The following is a 27,476-nucleotide window of genomic DNA, read 5'->3' as shown; positions in this document are numbered from 1 at the left end:
GGTCAAAGTTCCAAGGACACATTCCAGTCGGGGGGGGGGGTCAAGGGGGTGGGGTACAAGGCAGGGCCAGCCAGTGGTGCAACTGGGAAGGGTGTGTGACCTGGGAAGAGTCCCAAGGACCAGAGAGAAGCTTGGAGGGTCACATTTGGCCCCTAGGCCTGAGGTTCCCTAACTCTACTATACATGCATGCTCAGAAGTAATCTCCATAGAGTTCAATGGGTCTTATTCCCAGGTGTGTATAGGACTGCAGCCTTATAAGACATTTCCCTTCGCCCTTGGATCCATAGTAAACAAAGCAGCAGGCCTAGGAGTCACCACAGTATGAGAGTTAGGGTAAGGGGGCAGTCGCTAAACTTGCAAGCTGCAAATTCCTGTTGTCTAAAGACCTTGGTGAAATGGAGGCATTCATCCTACAGAAGAGTTAGCCCAATCTTGAACACTATCCCAGGATAACAAACCGCACACAAACATCTAGGGTAATAGTGACTTCTGTTCCCAGATCTGGGAAAACACCTATAACCAAAACATACATTTGGGGACACTTTTTTTTTTATTTGTTACCATATATTTGTATTGTGGTAGTGCTGCTGTTGCGACCCATCTTAGATCAGTCTGCGACCCGGTAGTGGGTCCCGACCCATCAGCTGAAGACCATTGGTCTAGGGCTCTCTAAAGTACAGGAAGTAGAAAAACGGACAATGATAACTCACGTAAACAAAGGAAGATTTCCTATAAGGGTTTATAGCAAAACTGGGAGATTTTAAAAATTTGTTGTTGTTGTTGTTGTTTTGGGGGAGCATGTAAGTGATGTAAGGAACACACCCTGGCCTTGTAAACTAAGTAGCTGGTGCCTATTTGAATCAATGTTTGCAAGCTAGGTCTTTTCAGAGCTCATTGCCACCTCTTACCTCCCAGTTAAGTAGCAGTGAAATGGCTGCTGGGAAGCTGGTGTTATGGTAAGCTGTTCCTGATGTGCTGACAAGCGTTAAGTGGCTGTGGCAGAAATATTTTAATATAAGAATATGTGGCCCTTATTGATCGGGCTTTCTTTCCCAAAGCTTCATCTCCATGTACACCTGAACTTTGAACTTATCTGTTCGATCTGCCTTATTAGCTACCAAGATCCTATAAAAATCAATTCAGGGCCAAACCACATGTGCCATCATCAACATTTAATTGTGCATGGTATTTAATTCTTTAAATCTTAGTTGGGAGGAAGCAGTATTGGGTCCAAAGCATGCGAGGTGCATTCAAGATGCTACAAGGCGCAGGAAAGAAACCAACCGACGGGCGCTTGCTTCCTGGGGCTAATCCCAGTTTCAGAAGGTAGGTGGGAGGACCAGGGCAGTGGAGGCCCACATCGTATCTTTTCCTCTGCATGTGATGGCCCCAGTACTGTTTGCCATCTGCCCAACTGATAGTTAAAGGATATGCACTTTAAATTCTTGCATGTGTTTCCTGTAGCTTTGCCCTCAATGCATGCAAACAATCAGTGCTCCATGTGCTACTATGTGGGATTTTAGCTTAGTATGAAGACTATAAGCACCATTGTTATTGCAGCTGCTCCTCACAGTAAGGATATACTCTTGAGTTGTTTTGCAGGAGGTGAAAAACTCTTAAGAGCCCATGGATTTTATTATAGTAGGAAAGAACAGCCCCACCCATTCCACAATGAGTCATGTTGGAACGCATCACGGCCTACGTGATACAGGTTTAGAACATGACCTTTTCAACTTTCTAAAGCTATCTTCAGTGCTGCTGGACTTTAGGTCGCAAAGATGTGGTCCTTCTCAGTTTACACTCCAGCTGATCTCAGATTCATTGGCTGCCACCTTAGAAACCTGAGAGTAACCCTGCTAACTCAATTGAGCAGGAACCAAGTCCTTAATACATAATTAAATGCTAAATTTATGGTGTCTCTTGGAACTGTAAGGGTGCAAGGTAGGAGACCAACAGTAGGTGGAGCCAGAGCCAATGAGCTCCACTATAAAAAAAAATGGTTTAAATGTGACTCTGATCATGCTGTAACAGAGGCAAAGGGTTAAAGTCCCCTAGACTGGTCACCTGCATAATAATCCAGCTACTTAAAAGGCATAGCTAGATAGTTAACATGACCCTCCTACCTTCGTGGGGGGTGGATATGTTTTTTTTGTGTGTTTTTTTAGGGAACGGGTCTTGTAGCTCTTCTATTTGTTTCCCTTTTTGCTGGAATAATCCGAAATCAAAATGTGGAGCCTGCCACTGGACAGGCAAGTAGGTACTACTTCATCTCTCAGAATAGCACCCCGAACCCTTCGTTTGGTCCAAGTAACTGGCCTCTCTAAACCTACAGCTTTCCTGCGACTAAGGAGGTGGGGTTAGAGAGCCAGACTCCATATTGGCCGAGTATCTCTTTCTTGATTATTACAAATGTCAGAAACCCAAGAGGCAGGAAATGCTTCCAGAGACAGCAAGCAAGGCAAAAAAGCGAACAAGAGAAGCAGCTCAAGAGTTCAATATAGAAAACAGACACTTTGCAGAGACATCTAAGCAGCCCGGAACGGAAGGCGTGCCTTGTTGCATTTCTTTTCTAGTTTTTAGTGAGGTGTGGGGGCTGTATGAACCGTGGTCTGAGGTACGACTTCCTTTATAGACAATGCATTCACACAACTGCATCCACGTCCCCAATGAAAGCGCCAAAAATAATTTGATTCCTTTTGTGGTGGACGAAAAGCCTTGACAAAAACCATAATGACTTTTCAGCATCATCAAGGAGGAAGGGCAGAACAGCAAAAAGAAACGTTGGGTATCTTATGAAAAACAATTGTACACCAGTCTGTACTTTCTGAGCAGCCCTTGAATAGATAAAAATATTATTTACTGCATGAAGTCAAGCACAAACAATGGGAGATCCAGGGGTGCTGTTTGGGTTGCAGGAGTATCTGGGTGCACCATAAGGGGCTGCAGATAACAGGGTCCGGATTATGAAATCTCTCCTACATCTGCACAGTAATAAAATCAAACTGCTGTGGCACCAAGAGCCTCGCTGGAAATACATCAGGAGCAAAATGTAAATTAAGCAGATTTTAATTGCATGCAGCCAACATGATTTGCATATTATTTTCAGTCGTGAGTCAGATACCAAGTTGTACATGGTGGACCTCCTGCATTTCTTCTTTACTCTTGTACTTAAAACTTGCAGCCCACAGATGAGAAAAGTAAGGAAAGGGTTTTCACTGTTAAATCGCTTTGGGATGTTGCAATTCATAAATGAAGCAAACAAGCTGTAAATAAATCAACTTTTTTTTTCTTTTGCAACCTTGAAAACATGAGGCTTGCTTTAAAAAGGAAACTGAGAGGGGAGAGGGGGGGGATTCACAAGTTTCTAACATGTAACCTTTACACACAGACAACAGCTCTGAGCGTAGAGGCAAGCGACCTTCCGAAGGAAATGCTAAGGTTTTGGAATGACGAGAGGAAGATGTACCACATAAATAATTGATACATTCCTCGGGCTATATATATATGTGTGTGTGTGTGTGTGTATGGCACAAACTGTCTCGGCACATGACTTAAGATGTTAGGAGACGCATTGCTGCCCCTGCTCCACGCCGCTTTTGCCACCCAGCCAGCCCTGCCGACGGCGAGGAGAATCACATCTCAGCACGGTGTCCTGCCCTGCCTTGCGCCTGATTACCAAGGCTGGCATTGCTGCCTGTCTGATGGGCTCCCTGACTTTGCTTCTGTGCCTCTTGCCCACCCACTCCTCTCTCCTTCTCTGGCAAAGGGAAAGAGGAGGAGCCACTGCAGCTGGCTGTAGCTCAGTGGTCCCAGGTTCAATCTGCAGCATCTCCAGGGGGCACTGGGAAAGGACTCCCTTTGGTGAAATCTGGGAGAGCTGCTGCCAGTCAGTGTAGACGAGCTAGGGGGACTAATGGCCTCTGACTTGGTATAACGCAGGTTCCTATGTTCCCCTTTCTCTCTGGGTGGCAGCGGGGCCCGGAGGTGAGAGGGAAAGCGATTAGGCAGAAGGGAGGTGCAGGGAGGAGGACTGTGGTTCCTATCTGCACAGAGAAGGCAAGGAGAGAGCACGGTGCTCTCTCTAGCCACCCCATGGGTTGGAGAAGAAGAAGAAGAAGAGTTTGGATTTGATATCCCGCTTTTCACTACCCAAAGGAGTCTCAAAGCGGCTAACATTCTCCTTTCCCTTCCTCCCCCACAACAAACACTCTGTGAGGTGAGTGGGGCTGAGAGACTTCAAAGAAGCGTGACTAGCCCAAGGTCACCCAGCAGCTGCATGTGGAGGAGCGGAGACGCGAACTCGGTTCACCAGATTACGAGTCTACCGCTCTTAACCACTACACCAAACTGGCTCTCCATATCCAGCAGGAACCTGCTCTGCTCACCTACTTGTGCTCCCCAAATATGGTACGACCCTGAATTTAGGCGTGTCTGCAGAGGGACCAACACACAGCATAAGATGAGCACGAAGGGATGCATAGCAACCCCCTGGCACTCTGCCATCAGTCATTCTCCTAATGGAATGACCCAGAAACCAAGCTGGGGGGGGGGGGCTGCCAGGCATCCCTTTGCGGTCATCATACTAACAGTCCTATTACTTGCTTTGGGAGCCAGTGTGGTGTAGCGGTTAGACTGCCGGACTAGGACCCGGGAGACCAGGGTTCAAATCCCTACTTGACCATGAAGCTCACTGGGTGACCTTGGGCACAGCGCTGCCCTGTCAGCCTAACCTGCTTCACAGAGTTGCTGTGGGGATGAAATGAGGTAGGGGGCAGAGAACCATGTTTGCCACCTTGAGCTCCTTGGAGGAAAAGGTTGGGATATAAATAAAAACAACTGGCTCACAAAATAAAATACAACGTTGCAGCTAAAAAGGAGGGAGGTATAGCAGCCATTTGGGCAGGGAGCATGGCACCTGCTGGGGACAAAGCCATTGCAAAAACAGGTCCAGGTGCTCTCCGCGGCACCGAAGGAGAGGTGACTTTCCCCCATCCCTGCCCAGGGCACGTGAGGCAGCGGTTAACACCCAGCCAGCTAAGATGCAGCACAGGACCCTTGGAGCTCCACTTGCTGCCCACCTCCGATCCTCCAAAATTTCCGGGAGAAGCCTTTGTTTTGTCTATTCATCTTTGTTGGGATGGAGTTCGTTCTGCTCCAACAAATCTCCTAAGTGAAAAGCAGAAGCTGACATGTCGCAGAAGCTATAACTGGCTCTGAGGCCCCGACTGCCCTCTTGCTGCTTTCATACCAGGGCGCGGAGTCCCGACTGGGTGCAGCTGAAGCTTTGCAGTCTAACACAGAATCAGGGAGACTGGGGTTAAAACATCACCCCCTTGCTGTAACAGGGACTTTGCGAACAGAAAGCCAGCTTCCCTCCCAACAGCTCTGTTAATGCAGCAAGGGGGGGGGTGGAGTTTAAACCAGCCTCTCGCTGCATCTAAGACTTTGCCTTCTGTCCATCTCCACTGCTTTTGCCACCTAAAAGCCATATCTCCTTTCTCCCAATCCTGATAGGTTTTAAATAAATGTTCAGGGCTTTAAGGACTTTGCTTCCCAAATTCTGTCCTATCTTTCCCTGTATTCAGATTGCATTTGTGTTTCAAGGGTGCTGTCTAATTTCCCCCTCTCGGTTGACATTGTACTTTTTTTTTTACTCTGCTGTTCAACCACGTTGGCATCTGCTAAGGCTCAATCTGGCTTTCCAGACTCTGCCCTTTCAACCAATCTCTTCATTCTAGGGTATTCCTTCTTCTGAAATTTTCGCATGTTGAACTTTCTAAGCAATTTTCATATAGATTGAATTTCAGGAACACTTCGCTTTCTAACCAGATCCTGGGCAACTCTGAGCATTAAATCAAAGGTGACCCCCCACCCACCCACCCTTTATCGTTGGCTTTGCAACGAACTGTTCTAAGATAAATCAACCATCATAGCTAGAAATGCTGGCTCTTTGTCACGATATGAACACACATTAAACCCGTCAGTATGAGCAACTAACATTCTAATCGGCAAGAAAACCCTCACAAAGCAGAAAGAAAACCCAAAATCATAATATTTTCTCACCTTTAGTGTTTGGTATTGATAAATGGAATCAGTGTCGATGAAATATGGAGATCCCTCCCCCCCTCTTTTTTGGAATGTCTGAGGCATATGGTTCTATGAAAAAATAATAACAGTAGCGAGTTAACTAATTAAAACAATTAAACTAAGTCATCAACAGCCATATTCGGTAAAATAGTAAAGATAAATGACCGATACTTTAGATCTAAAAAGTGACGGAAAGTTATAACTGTGCAATAAAACAATAGTACCATTCCTTGAATGCAGGTATAATCCACAGGTTATTTAAAATGCTCTGATGACAAGGAAAATATTGTGCAGACCTTTTTATTTGAATTAGCAGTTATGCAAGTCAATACAAACCATGGCAACAGAGAAAAAGAACTGTGGGAGGGTTGGACTCAGCCCTGCTTTCTATAGGTTGCTAATCTTTTCTCTATACTTTAAAAGTAGCCTGGTTGCTGTTTCATGACTGCCGAGACCTGACGTTTCATAGTCAAGTGACGCCAGCCACTGAAAAGTGTGCATTTGCTTACACACACTTGCACCTTGCAAGTAGCTTGCATGCAATTCTGGGGTCACTTCCAGATGACCTGTTTGCTGAGCATTTGCTCTGATTTGTTTGCATGGAGGGTTATAAGTAAGCAATGGTTCTCACCACTTTCCTTATTTCAAAAAAAAAAGTCAGGTTTCTTTTGTTTGTTTTTTGATAAGTGGGTTTGTAGCGCTAGAACACCAAATCCACTTTAATTGCACAAATCCACTGTAATTGCCATTAGGCTCTTGAATCGCTCTTGCAAAACAGCAGCAGCTTGGAAGTGGCCTTAGCCTACTCCCCGGGACACCACCACCCCCCATTTATTTTTCAATTTGCATTTTGCAGCAATCTGCATTATCCAGGGAAGGGCAGTCTGTGATCCTCCAGATGTCCAGCAGAAGTAGATCCCAGATGTTGTGGCAAAACTCCACAATGGGAGCTGGACTCCAACAACACCTGGAGGAGAACAGATCGTTCACCCCTGGAATAATCTATGATCCATGCTTTGTGTCTGTAAGAAATGTAAGCAGAAATGCAAGACAAAGCTATGGAGGAGCTTTTGACAAGGAATCATTACCAAGTTTTTAAAATACTGTTGTACATTTTGCTTGGATTTTTTTGTTCTCGTTTGCAACCAAGCGGTATATACATTTTATGAAATAAAATTAATACTGCAAGGTAACATCCCTCCACCCAGCAATAGCACTATGGCCTCTTCGGAATATGTTCAGTATCCAACGATACTTTTAACGCCATGGTTGTCTTTAGGGTAACTTTGGTAGGGATTCCACATTAAGCATTTTTATATATGACAACATGTCCTATCTGGATTTCCATATTTCTTTATATGATGGGCTGAGGAGGCTGTTCAATCCCGTTCTCTGTTGCAATGTAAACAATATGGAGGTGGGCTTGTGGGCTGAGCGGAAGAGCACATTTGGGTTGCCCCAGTGACAACCCCCCACATCTCCTCTCTTGGGTAGGAGGGCTAGGATAAGCCACTTCCCAAGACCTTGTAGACAGCCCGCCAGTTAAAACAGGGCAGTTTCGGACAAGGTGGACCAAAGATCTACTTCAGCATAAGGTAACTTTGTACATTTAAATTTTGCGGTGTGTGGGAATCTCACTACAGAAACGCCACAATGAGAAGATCTCCAGTTAACTACAACCTTTAGTTAACTAAACACTCCCTTTAGAGACAACACTTTTTTTAGGCTGTGCACATGTTGGAAAATTTTGGCAAAAGCAAACATGGCCCATTTTATTATCAGTCAGACTGTGCTGCAGTCACAGTGCAGATTTCTGTTAGGTTCTCTTTATTATCACTTTTAGGAAAACACGATTCAATTTGCTGGTCCTGCCCCCAGCTAATTTGCACATTTATTATTATTATTGTTGTTAAACACAGAGGACTAAAACCAGGCTTTCAAATTTGTCTCTTAAGTTGACTGCACTGCTGCCTGTTTGTGAGCATTCAGTACTGGAAAACACGAAGCATTTATCGCTTGGCCCACAAATCAGATAAACTGAGGGTACTTAAACTGAAACTGGTTTGTGGGTGAGAGCTCCAGATAGTTATTTTCTACTCTCTTTTTTTAATGCCTGATAGCTCAATCTCATACATGTTTATTCAGAAGTAAATTGCACTGTGCACAGTGGTAAATGTTCAGAGCACTGCAGGCTTCCTAAAGCTCCGTGGGCTTGAAAGCATTTTCAAGGTGGAGCTGTTAAAACTTGCATTATCTAAGTGACACCAGACAGCCAAAGAGAAGATTATGAGCGGACATCAGCATATGGGACTGAAATGAAAACAGGATATTGGGGACTCACCCTCCCCAGAAACCCTCTTCCCAAAGGAAGAGGTAGCACTATGGATTAGAACCTGTCACTTGAGAAGATGCCCCTTGACAAGCATCGGGGCTGCAAATTGCGACACTGACCCTCCAGCTGTGGCCTCTGCCCTTGTTAATTGATGTTCAAAGCCCAAGATGTACAATACGGCACTATGGTGGTTAGATGGGAGGTATGCTCTTTATCTCTTCTTCTGCCTGGGGAAGTGCCGTAGCTCAGTGTCAGAGCATCTACTTTGCATGCAGAAGGTCCCAGGTTCAATCTTTTGGCATCTCCTGGACATCCGCTGCCAGTTAGTGTAGACAGCACTAAGCTACATGGGCCAGTAATCTGACTCAGTATGAGGCAGCTTCTCATGTTCTTGTGCTTGCAGAGCAAGGCAGCACAGCATTCCACCACGAGAAAAATCAGTGGCAGAGTTATAGAGGTTTAGGATCTTCTCAAAAGATGCTGTATTTCAGGTGTGGGGGAAATTAGTTCCTCTATCCCTCTGTGCAAACCACCGGGAAGGTTATCTTGAGTAACTGAGGTTGAACCTGCTTGGAGCTACAGCTGTTTGAAGTTCAGGGGCTCAGTTTTGATGAACCCATGGAGCTACGAGCCAGAAACACATCACACCATGCGGACAGGGCCCACAGCTGCAGGTGGGCAAGGTAGGTCTTTGAGCTCACCCAGTTAACTCTCCAGATATTGTGGACACCAGCTCCCACTATCGCTGATCATTGGCCATGCTGGCAGGGGATGATGGGAGCTGTCATTCGTAGTATCTGGAGGACACCAGCTTGGCTAGCCTGGCTCTACATGTTGCAGATGCACCACACTGAAGTCTGGGTGAGCGATTGCGTCTATCAGCTAATTTAACCTATACTGAGTGCACATGACTGCTTCTGTAACTGGCAGAGAGTAAGACTAGGGCACAGACAGTGAACTGGGACACAAGAGAAGAAAGGTCCAAATGATGCTCACCACTGGTTGTAACGGGGCACCAGGCATCATGGCATTGGCTAGTTGCATCTGCTGGGCCAGCATGGCCATGTTCTTCTGCTGAATCAGGTTATTGCGTCCATTGATCTCCAACTGTGTTTTTAAGTGTGGCGGTGGGTGAAGGTATTTGCAATTCTCCCTTGAGCATCGTCCCTGGAACACAGCAAAAGAGAAGAAAACAAATTAGGTTTGTCTGCTATTGATTAATACATTTAATTATTCCAGGTGAGCTATTGTGAGGCACAAAAACAGTTGGAGGAACCTGGGGCCCTTCAGACGTTCTTGAACTCCAACCCACGTCAGCCTCAGCCAGCATGGCCAGTGGTCAGAGATGATTTAGGCAGTAATCTGATTAATCTGATGACATAGGAAGGGTCAGAGGTACCTCACCTCTGCCTCAAAGTGCTGTTTTGCAGCACACTTTTTTTAGTATAAAAAAGAGCAGCCATATACCACAACTAACTGAGCACAGTTCCCAGATGTCAACATCACCATGGAAAATGACCTAACATTGGCGTACAACCAGCAATTATATTTGCTATATGTACCGCCACCATCTGGGAGAAATAGGGCAGATCATGTCAGATGCCCAGTTGCATCATTTTCTACTAGATGATATGGATCTGTTTAAAAAGAAGGAGAAGTTCACCACGTTCCTATTATGGTTTAAGGCTGCACCACTGTGGTGCATCCTGAAGATGCCTAGGACATTTCAAACAAACAGTATGTGCCTCCACCACTCAGCCACAGCCCTTCTTAAATAAATAGGTATATTTGTACAGACATAGTAAAATTTAGATTTGGTATCCTGCTTCTCACAGCTACCGTATTTTTCGCTCCATAAGATGCACTTTTCCCCTCCTAAAAAGTAAGGGAAAATTTCTGTGCGTCTTATGGAGCGAAGGCGGAGGGGCCGCTGGTCCCGCCGCCACTGACCGCCGCTGCCTCTCGCTGAACGCGGCGAGAGACGGCACCAGCCCCCCCCCCCCGCTGACAGTGGCAAAGGGGGCAAAGGAGGAACGAACAGCCCAAAAGCATCGGCAAAGTGGGGTGGGGGGAAGAGCAGCCCAAATGGGCAAGGGGGGAACAAGCAACCCTGTCCGCCCCTGCTGCCTGTACAACAAGAAAAGCAGCAGCCGCTTTTCTTGCTGTACAGCGAGCAGGGAGAAGGGACACACGGGGCTGCTCGCCTTCTCCCTGCTCGCTGTATGAAAAGAAAGCAGCAGCCACTTACACGCTGTGGACGGCTATCATGCACAGCGTGTAAGTGGCTGCAACTTTTCTTTCCGTGTAGCGAGCAGGGAGGAGGGACGCATGGGGCTGCCGCACGGGCTCCCCCCCCCGCTTGCTTTAAAGGCAGCCGGGGAGGAGGGGAGGGGAGCTCGCTTGACGCTGTACACGGCTCCTCCTCATGCTCCAGAGTTGCTCACAGCGTCACCTTCATATGCTATAATATTTTTTCCCCTTGTTTTCCTCCTCTAAAAAGTAAGTGCATCTTATGGTGCGAAAAATATGGTACTTCCTAATAATGCTGGTGACAAGACTTCATGGAAAGGTAAGGGAGAAAACATATTCTGAAGCACACTGAGGTAATGTCAAATTTGGATTCCTTCTAAGTCATGAATGGCCAAACTTGGTCCTCCAGATGTTTTGGGACTACAATTCCCACCTTCCCTGACCACTGGCCCTGTTAGCTAGGGATGATGGGAGTTGTAGTCCCAAAACAGCTGGAGGGCCAAGTTTGCCTATGCCTGTTCTAAGTCCTAGGCAATACCCTTGTCTTTTAACAGATTAGCTCAATACACAACAAGGCCTCAACATGCACAAGTAGGAGAAGGACAACAGCCCCGATTTTTGAGAGGCGCATAGCACTGCGTGTTGTTCGTGTGCAGATTTTGTCTGAATTAAAAGGATGGTGCCCAGGGCACTGCAGAGAATGATGAAACCTTGAGTAATATTAGCAGCAGCAATTAGCCATTGACTCTCTTGAGTTTAAACATGACACAGCCAAAGAAAATCCCCTACCCACGAGCATAAGTTTCAGGTTTAAATTTAACTGCCCTTCTGGGTAATGCCTTTCTTTCGTTAACGAAATAAATTATTCTTCTCATTCAGCTAAGAACAACGCCTTAGAACAGAATGTCCAAGTCCCACCTCCAATTCTGAAAACCTTTCAGAAAAAAAAATTAAAATAGAGCAACATATGGCCGCTAAAAATTAATTGTATACAGAACCTTCCTTCGAATTTAATGGTCAGTTTCATACCTTCCATCTATTGTAACGAGATCATCTCTGTACTAGATCTTTTTGCAGATAAGTAACACTACATGTCACTGATCCTATTCTCTGTGACCTTTCTAAGGATACAGCAGAGAAGAACGGCTTGTATGGCCCCAATCCTGCACAAAGAATTATTGAACCTCATGGGACTTGCTTCCCCAGTGGGCTGCACAAACCCCAATCTTAATTTTACAAACCCTACAGTATTCAACAAGACTCAGTCCCAGATAAGAATTCACGTCAGTGTAGTCTAAAGCAGACGTCATATCACAATTGTCAGTAATTTTCTGGAGACCACACACTTGATACCTCCCAATGCAAAATGAAGAGAAACGTCCCCACTCCTGAAGGCCGCTATGCTTCTATGGGCTGAGGCCTGCACTGACCCATACTGAACCCGGGTGCAAAATGGGTGTGGCCAGAGTGCAAAAGTGGGCGTGGAAAACCACCTTTATTTTTAAAAGCATATATTTGGTCCTTCACAGCCCAAACTGGGGGTCAGTGACATTTGGGCACCACAGAATCATAACGGGGGGGGGGGGGGTTGTCTGAGACAATGATCAGTATGTACACGTATGGGTGCACGTGTATAAGTGTGTGTGCAAGTGGTGGGTGAAATTCAGCAGCACTCTCTTCCCATCGTCCTGCCGGTGCAAGCACCCCAGCTTTCCAAGTAGAATATAACCTACACACTGTTCTGGGGGTTCTTCCAATACCACTCCTGAGCCAATTTCAGTGGGCAGGGGTTTTGGGGGTGGGGGGAGGCAGCCCCATTGCACAAATGAAAGTTCTGTATACCCAGGGCTTCCACGGAGGGGGCTGATTAAGTGGGCCTTGCTCCACAGTTTCAAAAGAATTTAAACAGATAAATTCTGTGGGGCCTTGGTAGGGACACAAAATCCTTTGCCGTTCAAGCAGAAGAGTGGGCTACTTATGGGATGAGTCAGTAAAAGAAGAGAGAGAGAGAGAGAAAATGTGCAGGGGGGGGATATTGATTATGTGTGATGTAACATCGCCTATTCCATACTGATACCACGCTTCAGTGTTACAGTTCTGCCCCTGCCTGCCTCATTTCTACCGCAGGCACAGATGAGGCCACTGCATTTGACTTGTGGGGAGTGGCTGAGCTGAATGAGCACATCTGGTCCCTGAAAGAAGCCCCCTTCAGACGCACTCTCATCTTGAAAAACAGCAATTAGTCAACAAAATTAATGTTTCCAATGATCACGGTTAAATGTATAACAGTAGAGTCTATTCTCCCAGGGACACGCGAAAAACAAAGATATAAAGAGGCACAAATTTCTTCTTGGCAGAACAAATGGCTTAATCTGAAAGGTTCCAATTCCCTTCTTTTCCACAGTAATCAATCCAAAAGCAGCCGTGGCAGTGAAAAACAGAACCTTAATTTAAGCAAAGGGCTGCTTGCATCAAGCTTTGCTTTGCTCGCTCTCTCCCCCCCCCTTTTCTTAAAAAGAACAAATTAATGCAGTACAACATGCCCTTATGCCGTACTTTTGCACAGAAAGCTACAAAGCTTCTCCTTGTTATAGGTCTGCCAGCGATCCAACCCAAAGCTCTCTTGTGTCAGTGTATATGATTTATTTCAACCCATCTGCCTCTGCTCTCAGCAGCCAAGCACATATGACTCTCATTTATGCAGCTAGCCAGTTGGCATTTGCATAACACAGTATGTTTGATGACGGGATTTTACATAATTCTCGAGATCTTGTTAGGGGTTAAGCAGCAGCAGTAGAGCAGTCAATCAAACCGACTGACTATGCCGATATGCCTTTCAAAACACATTCTCATCATTACATTGGAAACCCCAGTCTGGATCAACCCAAGCGCCATGAAATGTGTCAAATATGGAGAAGGTTTATCTAACTTCATAGACGAAATACAGGATGGCCAGAGCATATTGAGGCAGAGAATGCGGGAGGTCAATAGACACCGCAGACTCTCTTTTTAGGGTTGAATATGCAGTGTTGGGAGGGGGGGAGTGTACTACTACTAGAATGACTTTTTTCCAACTATGGCAGACCAACACGGCTACCTACCTGTGACCTGAATTAACAGGGGAATGAAGCAATTAACTTTTCAACAACAGGATTTACTATAGAGTTCTACAGAGAGCCATTTCTCTACTTTGGGAACCATAAGAAGAACCTGCTGGATTAAGCCTGTGTCCCCAATTGCCCAGCATCCTGAAATTTGACCACATCACCCTTTGACACCTCCCACAATGTTCCCAAGATTCAGGTCCAACAAACCTGGTGCTGCTATGAAGATAATGCAAACTTTTTGACTGTCTGACAAGCTGCCTTTGGGGCATCTAAGGTGCTATGTCTCCTGTGTGTAGTGCTGCCTTTGGGGAGTGCTTTCTGAAAGTTTCTGCATGGGGGCAGCAATGTTTATCTTATTAGCCCTGAGTGAGAGTAAAAGGTAAAAAAGCTAAAGGACCCCTGGACGATTAAGTCCAGTCAAAGGTGACTACGGCAGTGTTTTTCAACCACTGTTCCGCGGCACACTAGTGTGCCGCGAGATGTTGCCTGGTGTGCCGTGGGAAAAATGGAAAAATTACTTTATATATAGTCAATATAGGCACAGAGTTAATTTTTTTAGCATTTGCTAATGGTGGTATGCCTCATGATTTTTTTCATGAAACAAGTGTGCCTTTGCCCAAAAAAGGTTGAAAAACACTGGACTACGGGGTGCGGCGCTCATCTCGCTTCAGGCCAAGGGAGCCGGCGTTTCTCCACAGACAGCTTTCCGGGTCATGTGGCCAGCATGACTAAACCGCTACTGGTGCACGGAGCAGCATGATGACTGCCAGATTACACGGAAATGCCGTTTACCTTCCCACCGCAGCAGTGCCTATTTATCTACTTGTACTGGTATGCTTTCGAATTGCTAGGTTGGCAGAAGCTGGGACAGAGCAACGGGAGCTCACCCCGTCACACAGATTCAAACTGCCGACCTTCCGATCAGCAAGCCTAAGAGGCTCGAAAACAGTGAGTCAGATAAACAAAGCCAAGGGAACTTTAAGAACATAAGAGTCCTGGATTAGACCAAAGACCCATCAAGTCTAGCATCCTAGACGGAAGAGGGGCTGTAGCTCATCTGCTTTGCATACAAAAGGCCCCGTGAGCAATCCCTGGTATTTAAAGTTAGATTCCAGTTTGAAACCTTGGAGACCCTATGGCTAGTCAGTGTAGGCATACTGACCTAGGTTGGCCAATGTTCTGGTTCAATATAAGGCTGTTTACTATGTTCCTAACCTGTTCTTCACAGTGGCTGACCAGATGTCTGAAAAGTCCCCACACAGGACATAAGTGCAATAGCCCTCTCCCAATATGGCTCACCAACAGCCGATCCTGAAAGTATTCACAGAATTGTAGAATTGGAAGAGATCTCAAGAGTAATCTAGTCCAACCCTCTGAAATACAAGAATCTCAACTAAAGCATCCATGACAGAGATGGCCATCTAATATCTGCTTCAAAACCTCCAGTGAAGAAACAGCCAGCCACCTTCCGAGAGAGTCCATTCCACTGCCGAACAGCTCTTGCTGTCAGAAAGTTCTTCTATAGCCATAAAGACTAAGAGCCCTCCATGAATTTCTTCACATGTGTGAATTCACTGGGTGACAAAAAAGCACTGCAGAAGCAGCAGGGACTGCAATGTGACAGGAGGGGGGACGATCAGAGAATCGGAGAGAGGCTTTCAGGAGGCATCTGAGAAGGACCCCCAAGTTATCATACAACCAATCACATCAGCGCTGGAGAGTTTATGTATCACCAGGGCCATTATGCAACCCTGAAATATATATTTCATGTAAACAACCCTAAGAGACCAAACACAATTTCCTTGCCAGGTCAACTCACACATGCACACTTTTAAACCTAATGCATTTTCATGTATTCTTACTAACAATTACTCATGATGGCTTGTTGCCAGTGTGTGCGAGTGTGCGTGTTTAAGCCCATTTTCCATCCCCCATGTGTACCGTTCGCCTATTTAAATCAATGCAGATCTCTGGCAGAGAATGCATCTCCTCTTGAATTCATCCACTTTGGCACAAAATCTATGCAATTCCTGCAGTGTCCCTCCAGTGGCAATAAAAAAATGGCCTAATTAGCTAAATATATCATCTAAATAAGACAGGAACAAATATACAAGTTGATCCCAGGGAGACAGGATACAGTCTGGACTGGTAAACTAAAATAATCTCCTTTCAGCATGAAACTCATTAGAGAAGTTGGTTGGATGAAAGATAGTCCACACCTGGCACTGATGCCGGATTCTCTGTTTCTATAAGATACAACAGCCCTATCAGGGCACTGTACTCATTGTTACCACCAAGACGCAAGCCAGAAGTGATGCCATGCTGAGTAGCCCCTACTTCTGGCATCCACACCTGTAACGCAAATGTATGGAGCGAGGGGGGCTAGCCTGTACACATATAGCGTTCCATGCAGTTATGGAGTTCTGATTGCTCAGTTTCAGAACCAAGTGGAAACTTTTATGTGCAACCGCAGAGGATCAGTGCACTGCTTGATAGCAAAGCTGGTTAGAGCGTGGTGTTCACAGTGTGAAGTTGGGACAGCTGCATTTTCCTGCACTGCAGGGGGTTGGACTAGACAATTCTCAGGGTCCCTTTCAATTTGACAGTTCTATAAAAAAAAAATCACAAAAGGGGGAGGAGTAACTTTCACCAGTGTTTTTGCTTTCCATCACTGGAGGGCGATCTAGGCCCATCTGAGGACATCTCTCCAGGCATAAAGGAGTGAATCATATGTGCAAGTTTGGATTCTATGCATGGACCCCAGGGGTAGGGTCTACTTGGTGAGGATGAGGAACCTGCAGCTCTCCATGTGTTGTTAGGCTCTAACTCCCTTTATTCCTGACCATTGGGCCATGGCTGCCTGGGACTGGTAGAAGTTGGGAATCCAAAAACTAGAGGGTGCAGGTTTTCCATCCCTGCCCATAGGTAATAGCTGCATTATAGCTGATGAACGAACAGTTGAAATCTAGGTATGTGTGTTGTCAACTGAGGTTTGCAGAATTTGACACATTCCACTTTTATGTATGGAGATCGATTTCTTCTCCTGAGCACCTTGCACATATGCAATGGGTGGCTATTTAGACTGCACACTGAGGCTGTGTAGTAGCAGGGTGCTCTGAGTCAAGCAATATATCAGCATAAACTGGACGGAGCTTGGGAACCTGAGAACAGTGGCCCTCTGAAGAATTTTGTGCAGTTTTCTCTTCAGGCCAGAAAAGTTTTACACGAGCCTTGAAAAAGCAAGCTTTTCAGCTTTTCTGATTCAACGTGTTTGGAATTCGCAGGAGTGTGGGTGGGTGTTCGAGTAACACCCTTCTGAAGAATATGCATTAACCGGTTTTGATCTTTTTCCTACACCTCGGCAAAGAATTCTGCACAACCCCACAATTATTCCAGTGAATGCAAAACCTACCCAAAGCTAAGCACTTTCAGTGCACTGTTGATTTCTCTCTTTCAACCTCAGGTGATTCAAATTTCCCCCAATGAAAGCAGTGTGATTTAACTTTACATGGAACTTATATGCCCTATCTGCATTGTAAAACATGGCTAAATATGCCAGATACAAGTTTCAGGTCCAAAAACACACACACTTTCTAGGTCTCCTAAGAACAACAGGACTGGCCAGAGGACATTTGCTACCAAAGTGCCAACCCCCCCCCCCCATGAAACTCCATCAGCCCCACACTTGCATTTGGAAAAGCCAGGAGCTGTAAAATGACCACTTGCACAGGTGAGGGGATGCATGGAAAAAAACTGCTGGTACATCCTTAACCTAGGTTGCTAAGTAACAGAAAACGTAAGGTGAGTGTGGCTACATGTGCTCTATGGAAAGGGCAGAAGTTGAATCAGCCACAGGAGCATCAACAACAGCATCTAAAGCTTGGGCAGAGGGCATTTGCGACTAACTAGCAACAGACCAATATGTCAATTTCAGTTTCTCCCATTTTTTCCAGTTCACTCCATTTCGGCATCAGTATGCAAATTTTTCTACAAAGGAAAAAAAAATCACGTGAAAATTTGTGTGCGTTCTTGTGTGCATTTCTCCCAATACATATATTTTACAAGCATTTTCACTTAATGGAATCCATTTGGATATACTGGTACTATTTTCGCCAACCTATGCGCTTGTGTGCACACTTACCCCCAATACTGCAGTGCAAAATTGGGAGAAATTCTGGAGGCTAGCTGAATTTCAGTTTGCTCCTTGTGTGAATTAAGTAGGTTCCGCAAAAATGTGCGCTGAACGAATTTATCCCACATCCCTACCAACAGCGTCCACCCCTGTGAAAGAATCTTACTACTGTATTGTGTTACTACTACCTTTCAGTTTTCAGTTATTGTCATTGGAGCCGGTTGTCAATATATGAATACTGCAGGTAAGCAAGTACGTAAAAAAGTATGCATACAATTTCAGGAGCAGTACAGAGTACGGTAGACACTGGGGAAAACTGTGCAGCAACAGAGCACAGTTTGTGTCTACTGGCACAATCAGATGACTGGATAACAGCAGCCAGAGTACTGAAAACATCACATGATGTGCAATATTTGCGGGTGGAAAGTATCAATTAGAGAGGCCTGTTACTTTTCCCACACTTAGATATAACCATCAAAGAACCATCAGAGACACAACCCCTCCTGCGCTCATACTGGTTCTGCTATGCTTTTGCAATGATGACTTTTCAGTGAAGAAGAAGAAGAAGAAGAAGAAGAAGAAGAAGAAGAAGAGGAGGAGGAGTTTGGATTTGATATCCCGCTTTTCGCTACCCGAAGAAGTCTCAAAGCAGCTAACATTCTCCTTTCCCTTCCTCCTCACAACAAACACTCTGTGAGGTGAGTGGGGCTGAGAGACTTCAAAGAAGTGTGACTAGCCCAAGGTCACCCAGCAGCTGCATGTGGAGGAGTGTAGACACGAACCCGGTTCCCCAGATTACGAGTCTACCGCTCTAACCACTACACCACACTGGATCTCAAAGGATCTGAAAACACTGCCCCGGATCTCCACATCAGGCAACAGGTTCTGCTCAAGCGGCTTAAACTCTACAGATGCTGGGATCTGCTGTGTTCATATGGACACCACCCTGGGCTCTGCCTAGGAAGGCACTTGGGAGTGCAAGAATGGCCGCAACAGATCGGCAGCAAGGACGGGAGCCATGGAAAGAGTAAACACGGAGGTAACTTCCAGGTTCTGAATCTGCCCGCACATCTCATTCTAAACTAGACTTCCCCAACCTGGTTCCCCCTCCAGAGGCTTTGGGTTGCAATTGCCATTAGACTCAGCTGAAATCCTCTAAGTAGTCTAAGTAGCTGAAATCCTCAGACACTATTTTTGGGTGGATTCAGGCAGCGACCATTTTGCACATGCCCCATTGGCTCATGACCGCTAATGTGCAGGTCCTTTCGGACCCGGAGGAGGGCAGAATGGGGGGGGGGACACGAGGGGGGTGGAGCGGCTTATTGTGTGCTCTGCCAACGCACACGGGAACCCCCACTTGAAATGGTCACCACTTGTACAGCTATAATACCCATCTCTGAATCAGTGAATGAAAGTACTGGCCATGTGTGCGGGAGATACATTTATTTGCTTTCCTCCCATTTCTTAACCAACTTCCCATCAGTTTGGAAAGCCCCCGGGTGTTTCAGCAACAAATCAGCAAAAATGTATTAGTAGCACTTCGGAACACATAATATAATCGGGTCTATAAATGAGATGCCAGCATGCAAAAGCAGTGTCGGCAACAAAACGCTGGTGGGTCTTCCAAGAGAAAGTGTGTCTATTGAAGGGAGGGTGACAGGAGGAAAGGCAGTAGAGATTCTATTCCACAGCCGTAATTGCCATACAAGACCAAATAAATAAATAACCATTCTGTTTACAGAATGGGGACAACCCAGCAAAGGTGTGCACAATTAGAAAAGGAGATGAATCTCACACATAATGCCTCACATTTTTCTGAGGTGTCTTCCAACCATCCGAAGCAAAAGGGAAGGAGAAGAACAACACCCCTGAAACTTATTATTATTTATTAGATTTGTACGCCACCCCCTCACCTGAAGACCACAGGGCAGTTCACCACATAAAAATACAGAACGAAAACACAAAATGCAAAATAAACCGAAAACAACCCAATAGCATGCCCCCTACCACAAACACATTTAGAAAGCTGTAGAATGCTCATCAGCCAAAGGCCTGGTTGAAGAGAAATGTTTTCGCCTGGCGCCTAAAGATATTTAATGAAGGTGCCAGGCGAGCCTCCCTGGGGAGAGTATTCCACAAATGGGGAGCCACTACAGAAAAGGCCTGCTCTTGTGTTGCCACCTCTCTGAGGAGGCACGCAAAGAGCCTCAGATGATGATTGCAGGGTCTGGGTTGGTTCATATGAGGAGAGGAGGTCCTTGGAAGTATTGCGGTTCTGAGCCATTTAAGGCTTTGTAAGGTCAAAACCAGCACTTTGAATTGGGCCCTGAAATTAATTGGCAGCCAGTGCGGTCAGATCAGGATCGGTGTAATATGCTCAAACCGTCTTAGCTCCGTGAGCAACTTGGCCGCCAAATCCCATACCAGCTGAGGATTCCAAACTGTCTTCAGACAGTTGCAGTAATCTAAACTAATCATGGATCACTGGATCCAATCCACTGAAACTATTCTAGCTTCACTCACATTTCCTCCCGGAAGGCACTTTTAATTCCAATTTGACTCTTGCTTTGATGAAATCTGGATACGGGGAGTGGGGGTGAACGGGACGAAACACATATCACAATGCATTTCAAGCAACCTTGAGCATCCCTCAGACGACCTTCTTCAAAAAGCAGCTAGCCTTCAGTGTTCAGTTTAATACAGACTAGAAGAGCAGGGTTTGACTGGGAAATCTATTATGCAGTGCATTATTCTAGAAAAGGGAAGGTAGGGGGAGGGTTGGAAAGGAAGAGCAGCTTTTTTTTTAAGTAAAGCAGCTGCAAAAATAAAAAAATAAAAAACTCCCCCCTATCCCAGCACATTTAAATTCCACCTTTATATTACATTAATTAAAATAATTGGAATTACACATGACAATCTAGAATCTGGATGACAAAAAATAATATAAAGGAAGTGCAGAATTTGTTAAGAAGGAAAAAGCTGCTGTGGTCTAATGGATGGCATGCTATTTTTATCCTGCAGAGAAGCTATCACACTGCAGGTGCATTAGCAAGTTAACATTTCTCTTTGGGCTGCAGCCACTGCAGAGAGACGCAAGTGGCCCCCAAACCTCAGCTGTGTCACGTAGGCAGGTTTTTATTATTATTACAGAAAGCTCACATAATATAGTTCCGGAGTCGTTAAACTCCCCAAAGATTTGCTGCTTGACCTTGTTGGGTTGTAGGTTTCAACCTTGACTTTTAATAATGGAGTGGTTTGGTTTTGCTTTGTTGTTGTTGTTGTTGTTGTTGTTGTTTTCAACGAACAAGTAAATCAAATGCAAATAAGAAACTTTTTAGAAAAGTCTTAATTCTCCAATTTATCAATCGATTTTTTTTAAAGGTTACAAATAGATTGTTTGTTGTTGTTTGCCAACAGTTTAGAAGTAAAGAACTCAGTCAAGCAAGGTGAAATGAATGTTTTGTTCTATGGAACTCCAATAAATAAGCTTAAACAGGAAAAGGAATAAACATATACAGTGGACCCTCTAGTTACGTACCGCTCTGGATATGTAACTTTCGGGTTACTAACGTGGCAAACCTGGAAGTGTATACTTTCGGGTTTCGCCGTGTGTATGCACAGAAGCAGCACCTCTGCCTATGGACTTTTTGGGTTGTGGACGGACCCCCGGAACAAATTTAATTTGTATCCAGAGGGTCCACTGAAAATGATATAATGCGTAGAGTGGAAATATATGGGAAAGGGGCCCCCAATTCAGAGCTCAGAAGCACCCTAACACCCTCAATACTCCTGTTAAACTCTCCACTGCCTTGTCCCTCCTCCCAGGGGACCACAGAAGTTGTGAGGGAGAAGAAAGAAGGATGTGTTTATCTTTCTCCTTCACTTCCTCTTCCTAAGTGGGACAAAGAGGAAGGACAGAAGAAGCAGAATAGCTAATTGCTACTGCCAAGAAGCTAAACAAGCATGTCCCATCTAATGTAAATTGGCCTGTGTGTTTCAGAAGTGGCTACTGAAAAATCTGTTGGATGTTTAGAAAGGCATTCACAGAGTTGATCCGGAGAAGTTCAAGTGGAACTCCATTTTGTGCTATAAGGCTTGATTCCCACCCTCCACTGCAGACCTCTTCAAGGGTCAACACTCCCCATCCCTGGAATGGCAAGAGATGGAGCACAGAGAGTTGCAGCAGGAAAGGTAAATGGGGAGAATCTGGCAGTTCTCTTTTGTGCGCAAGTGCTTTTCTGTTTGTACAAGCCATCTTTGAATCCAAGCCGTGTATTTCTCACACTGGCATGCAACCCTAGGTAGAAAAAATTGCCCTTAGATTCAACCGGCCCACATTATTTTATTATCTGCTGGTTTCATAAAACTGATAGACTGCTTGACTGTAGGAGGGGAAAAAACACACACCTCAAAGCGGTTTACAAAAATGATAATAAAATGATCAGAATTTTTTTTACAACCATAGTTTAAAACATACGGAAATTTTAATGCGTAATAGAATACACTAAAACAAATTAAAACTCACACGAACTTTCTAAACATCTGGGTCAGCTTGTCTAAACAAGAATGTCTTCGGTAGGCACCAGGGGGGGAAAATACAGTGAAGGTGTCTGCCTGATTTCAATAGGCAGGGAGTTCCAAACAGTAAAGTTTAGCGGTGTGGGTATTATGTGGCACCTGTAGCAGTGCCAATTCTGCCGATCAAAGCGGCCGGGTGGGCACATTTGGAGGTAAGCTGATCTCGTAGGTAAACTGGTCCCAAGTTGCGAAGGGCTTTATCACCACTGTTCAACCAATCTCTCTCTCTCTCTATGGCTTATTCACAAGGCAGTCAGAGCTTATTGGTTGAAATGCTTGGCGAGATTTCAGGCAGAGAAATACTGCCTGCATTTGTAAGAAACAGCATGCCATTTTGTCGTACATAAAGCAAGGCTTACTTTTGCGTTATGTAATTGGGCTCCCTTATGGCAGATCGTAATTGTCCCCCTTTTTATTACACCACTTTATAACACTCCAAGTGCTTGACTCTCTGCAACAGGGCTACACAGATAGCTGTGCGCTTGATACTGCAATTAGCCTCTGTGCACAGACTATTCATAAATATATACTGGGGCGGGGGAAGAGAGAAATATGGAGTCATTATGAACTCCGCTCATGCCAGCTGTGGCCGTTCCATACGTACGTCTTCATAAGAAGGAACGTGAAAAGGAGAGGGGAAAGGGCAGGTGACTATCATATGATGTTTCGCTTCTTCTGCCATATCAACGAAGTTCAGGCCAAAAGCCGAGGATCTGCTAAACAGCTATCTGGGCAACCATTTGATTAGGGCACTGTGACCTCTGCAAGTATTTCAGATTGTTTTCTCCCGTGGCGGAAGAAATAATTTATTGCAATACTTCCTCCAGCCTGCTATGGCAGTAGTTTCCCCTCATTTTCTTTCTTTCTTTCTTTCTTTCTTTCTTTCTGGATATTGTGTCCAAGCTGACGGGAAGGAGATCAGTTGTTATGTTCAGTCTTCAGGGGCTGTAGCTCAGCAGCAGAACAGATCAATATAATGACCCCACATGCTCCCCCCATGAAACCCACAAATATATCTGTAAATAAGCACAGCCTGAAAGAGCCTAAAAGAGTCACATTTAGGGGCATCAGCCTACTAGTACCCACTTCGTAACTACTTCTATATTTGTACCATTTTTATCATTGTCGTCGCTGTCCTTACTTTATTCAAAACAGGAGCCAGTCCCCGAGCAGTTCACACCGGTCCATTGTGGGATTTAACTCTCATAATAGGAGGTGAAACACTTATTTTTAAGGACACAAAATCACCAACATCTGAACGTGAACCTCATGACACAGATGTGGCAAGTGCAAGAGCCAAGGAAGGCTGCAATCCTGTACACTAGGGATATGTAAGTGTACATAAAGTGTATTCTTTAGGGGGACAACACACCAGAAGTGGGAAGGGCCACAGTTTGCACTATTCAAATGAAAGATGTGCCCCCCTCTCCATCCCCTTTTTCTCGTTTGTCTTTCATTCCTAGCAAAAACCAACCCCTGCAGCTAAATGCATTATGGGTATTTCTTTTTCACCATTGGTACCATATATTAACCATTCCCTCCCTAGCTGTGTCTCCCGCCCCAGCAAACGTTTTTTATTGTAAGCCTAATAAGGGATGTCGCAGAATTCCAAAAGAAAAGGGAGCAGAATTTGCCGCTGTTCACTTATTCACCCTGTGATTGATATTTGCTATTGTTCTCAGTCTACAAGCTGTTACTTATTTAATGGCATTTCCCCCATCTGCATTGAAATGAATGGTGTGGAATAATTCATCACTTAAAATCAAGCCGAGAGCTGAATAATGGGAGTTTTTGTCGGAAGCTGAACTGCAGTGGAGCAGAAACGGTGTTGCGTGCGGTGAACATGGGTCAGAATGGAAATTAATGCCTTCTTACAAGCAAGAGCCAAAGTCACCTCAGGCCAAATCCAGGCTTGGGGTGGGTGAGAATTACTGCTATATTCACGTACCTGGGAGTAAGCGCCACTGAAAACTTAATTTTTACATGTACAGGGCCGAATGCTGTTACGTGTTTCTGGAGAGGGCAGCCAAAGATAAAGGTACGTCTTTAACTTAAACGAATAAAGGCTGTAAAACTGCTTTCACTTTGCAATATTATACTGCAGCTGCACTCCTTTAAACTTCTAAGCCAGTCTGTGGAGAACTCAGCTCTATAAGAGGAATGTTATTATTCCCAAAGATCAAAGTTATTGGGTGTCATTCTGTAAACACTGTGGAGCATGGAGCGCATAACATTATTGCAAGCTTCGTACGAGGTTATGATCCTTACAGTGGTATAAAAATAGCTAAAATAAACAGTCCCAGCAAGCAGGCACAGCATAAACTCTGAAAACTTCAAAAAACAGCGCCACTCATTCTTTTTTAAGAGGGACAACTTGATTATCCCAAAGTGAAGTATTTCCTGGCTGAACTATGCTTCATTCAAATGTAGCTCAGATGTATATATTTGAAGAAACTCTGCGGCTGAATTAGGTGGGGGAATATCTTAAAATTAAACAGCTTCAGCATACTGTGGCTGCTTATCCCCACTGCAACCCCATTTTTATGACACTGCAGGGGCATTACCAGACCTACAGAATATTCACTATACAGTTTTGAACTGTGTTTACACAAAACAAACTGTGGGTTGCTGTTTTTTTAAGTTTCAAAAAGGCAATTGTATAGAATCTTGTCTTCCATAAATCAACCGCGTCCTTGCCATTATAGTATCTCTGTGGATTTTCACAAACACGGCAGAACTGCCAGAACAAACATGCTGTTTATTAAAAGAGGTGAAACATTATTTGAATAACTCTTTCTACTTCTTACCCTAGGGTAACAAATTAAACCTCTTTGCTCAGACAGAGTAACACAATTAGCCACTAATATCATTTTAGGGAGCTGTCTGAGATGTCTGCATTAATTCTGCAATTCTTTTAAAATTATATGGCCTGGTACTCCAAAACATTGCAGCCCTTTGAATTACATTTACCTAAACCTGCAGATGTATTCCCACTGTAATTAATGTGATTGTTGTTATGGATGATTCTGTTGTTCCTATGAATGAAGGGTTGTAGTTCAGTGATAAGAACATCTGCATTGAATGAAGAGGGTCCCAAATCCAATCCTTGGCTTCTCCAGCTAGGATTGGGAAAGACCTGGGCTTGGCCATGCCTCTCCAGGACTTCAATCAGTGTTGACAATACCATGCTAGAGAAACCAATGGTCTAATTCAATAAGGTAAGGTAAAGGACCCCTGGATGGTTAAGTCCAGTCAAAGGCGACTATGGGGTTGTGGCGCTCATTTCGCTTCAGGCCAAGGGTGACGGTGTTTATCGACAGACAGCTTTCCAGGTCATGTGGCCAACATGGCTAAACCGCTTCTGGCGCAACAGGACACTGTGACAGAAAACAGAGCGCATGGAAACGCCGTTTACCTTCCCGCCGCAGCGGTACCTATTTATCTACTTGCACTGGTGTGCTTTCAAACTGCTAGGTTGGCAGGAGCTGGGACAGAGCCACAGGAGCTCACTCCGTCACGGGGATTTGAACCATCAACCTTCTGATCACCAAGCCCAAGAAGCTCAGTGGTTTAAACCACAGTGCCACCCACATCAGTGCATGGTCCTGGCTCACCAACCAGGACAACACCGCATTCAACAATTGGAAACTTCAGCGGCAGAGTGAATAGGTGGGGCATTGGGGCTTAGTGCATTTGTTCAAATGGCTGTAGTCTACAGCTGAAAATAAGCTTCAGGAGACTCGCAAGGATACAGGTATACCATTATGACTATTATGGTAAACCATTAGACGGACCTATCTATTAGGGATGCATGGCGAGGATCGAAGTCTTTTTACAGCAAGAATGGGAGGTGCTTGTGTCTTGCTTTGACAAGCTTGAAATAGTGTCTGCTTTTTGAAAAAGCTACTGCAAACAATGAAAAGCAATTCCTCATTCACTCATATATATTTTTTTTCAGCAGAGAGGGCCTGCAAAGAGGCAGGGAGAATTGTTCTGCAGGCAGGGAAGAAGCATTGCTCTCACCCTGAACTGGCTTTCTCTTTATGCCAGATATACTAGTCTGCTTATTTATGTGATAGTGCATCATCAGCATGTAAGCTAACCCCCCCCCCCCCCGATTGGATGGGTTCACATAGTTAGCAAAAGGAGCCCCACTTTAAAGTAGCGGTGCCAAAGCTGCAGCAAATTAGGCAGGGGAGGGCATTAAAATAGCAATCAATTCAAAAAGTAAGGGAGCTGAATGCACCATTTGGTGGAAAGGTGAGATACAGATCCAATAAAACAGACAAATAGACTTTCCACCACCAACAACAAAATTGTGCCCAAAATATTCTTTTGTGAACATTCAGCATAAATATAGAAATAACAACAACAAATGCTTTTAAAACACACCAATATTGACCTTGAATGTTCACATCCCTTGAAATATGAGCCCTGTTGGCACCATAGCTAAGACAGCACTCCGGTTTGAAGCGACACACAGTGCTTTCAAATAATATATAATGCAGAACAAATCTAAAATCAACCAGGAATAAAAAAAGCATTTTGTATTTCAACAGTTTCAAAAGCATTTCTTGCTATTTCACCAAGCAATGCTTACAGGGAAGAGGAGCCTTTTACAAAACCTCCTGCTAAACCAGACTGCTTTAGCAACAAAACTCAATATATGTACATAGATAACATAAGCAGTCTAGGATAATAATTCTGTCATTTACATTTTAATATCAAAACTAGAAAAGTGCATTGTTTATAGGCAGCCGGGATTACTGAGCCAGATACTATGCCTTCAGCTGAAATCAATGGAGCTATGCTGAGCTACACGAGTCAAAGATATGGCTCATTGATTTCATCCTTTTCTGACTGCATTAAATCAAGTAGTCGGAGTCTCAGACTCTCTGCTTGAAATCTAAATAGCTCCAGTGAAATAAGTGTTGCTTCAAATCAGAAACACACTTCAAGCTTATATGTTCTGCTGGTGAATCTGCCTGC

The 27,476-nt window shown here is 44.8% G+C and overlaps 1 protein-coding gene across 16 annotated transcripts in view; it reads right to left on the bottom strand.

Annotated features, from left to right (window-relative positions):
* The window catches only part of MBNL1 (muscleblind like splicing regulator 1), a 176,512-nt gene that overhangs the window by 32,632 nt on the left and 116,404 nt on the right, over positions 1-27,476 (bottom strand). For 11 of the 16 annotated variants that reach the window (XR_004426678.1, XR_004426679.1, XM_033150464.1 and 8 more), the window contains exons 2-4: positions 9,417-9,587; positions 6,065-6,157; positions 563-670 (exon numbers count right to left, since the gene is read on the bottom strand). Coding sequence is in view for 14 of the 16 variants with exons in the window: in XM_033150453.1 (XP_033006344.1) it covers positions 563-670; positions 6,065-6,157; positions 9,417-9,587 (372 nt within the window). In the remaining 2 variants the exon portion in view is untranslated. The remainder of the gene's footprint in view (positions 1-562; positions 671-6,064; positions 6,158-9,416; positions 9,588-27,476) is intronic. The other 5 variants (XM_033150461.1, XM_033150462.1, XM_033150463.1 and 2 more) reach the window with 2 other exon arrangements.

The sequence above is a fragment of the Lacerta agilis genome, chromosome 5 (assembly GCF_009819535.1).
Source record: "Lacerta agilis isolate rLacAgi1 chromosome 5, rLacAgi1.pri, whole genome shotgun sequence".
Classification (NCBI taxonomy): domain Eukaryota; kingdom Metazoa; phylum Chordata; class Lepidosauria; order Squamata; family Lacertidae; genus Lacerta; species Lacerta agilis.
This window is presented reverse-complemented; position numbering and strand designations above follow the sequence as displayed.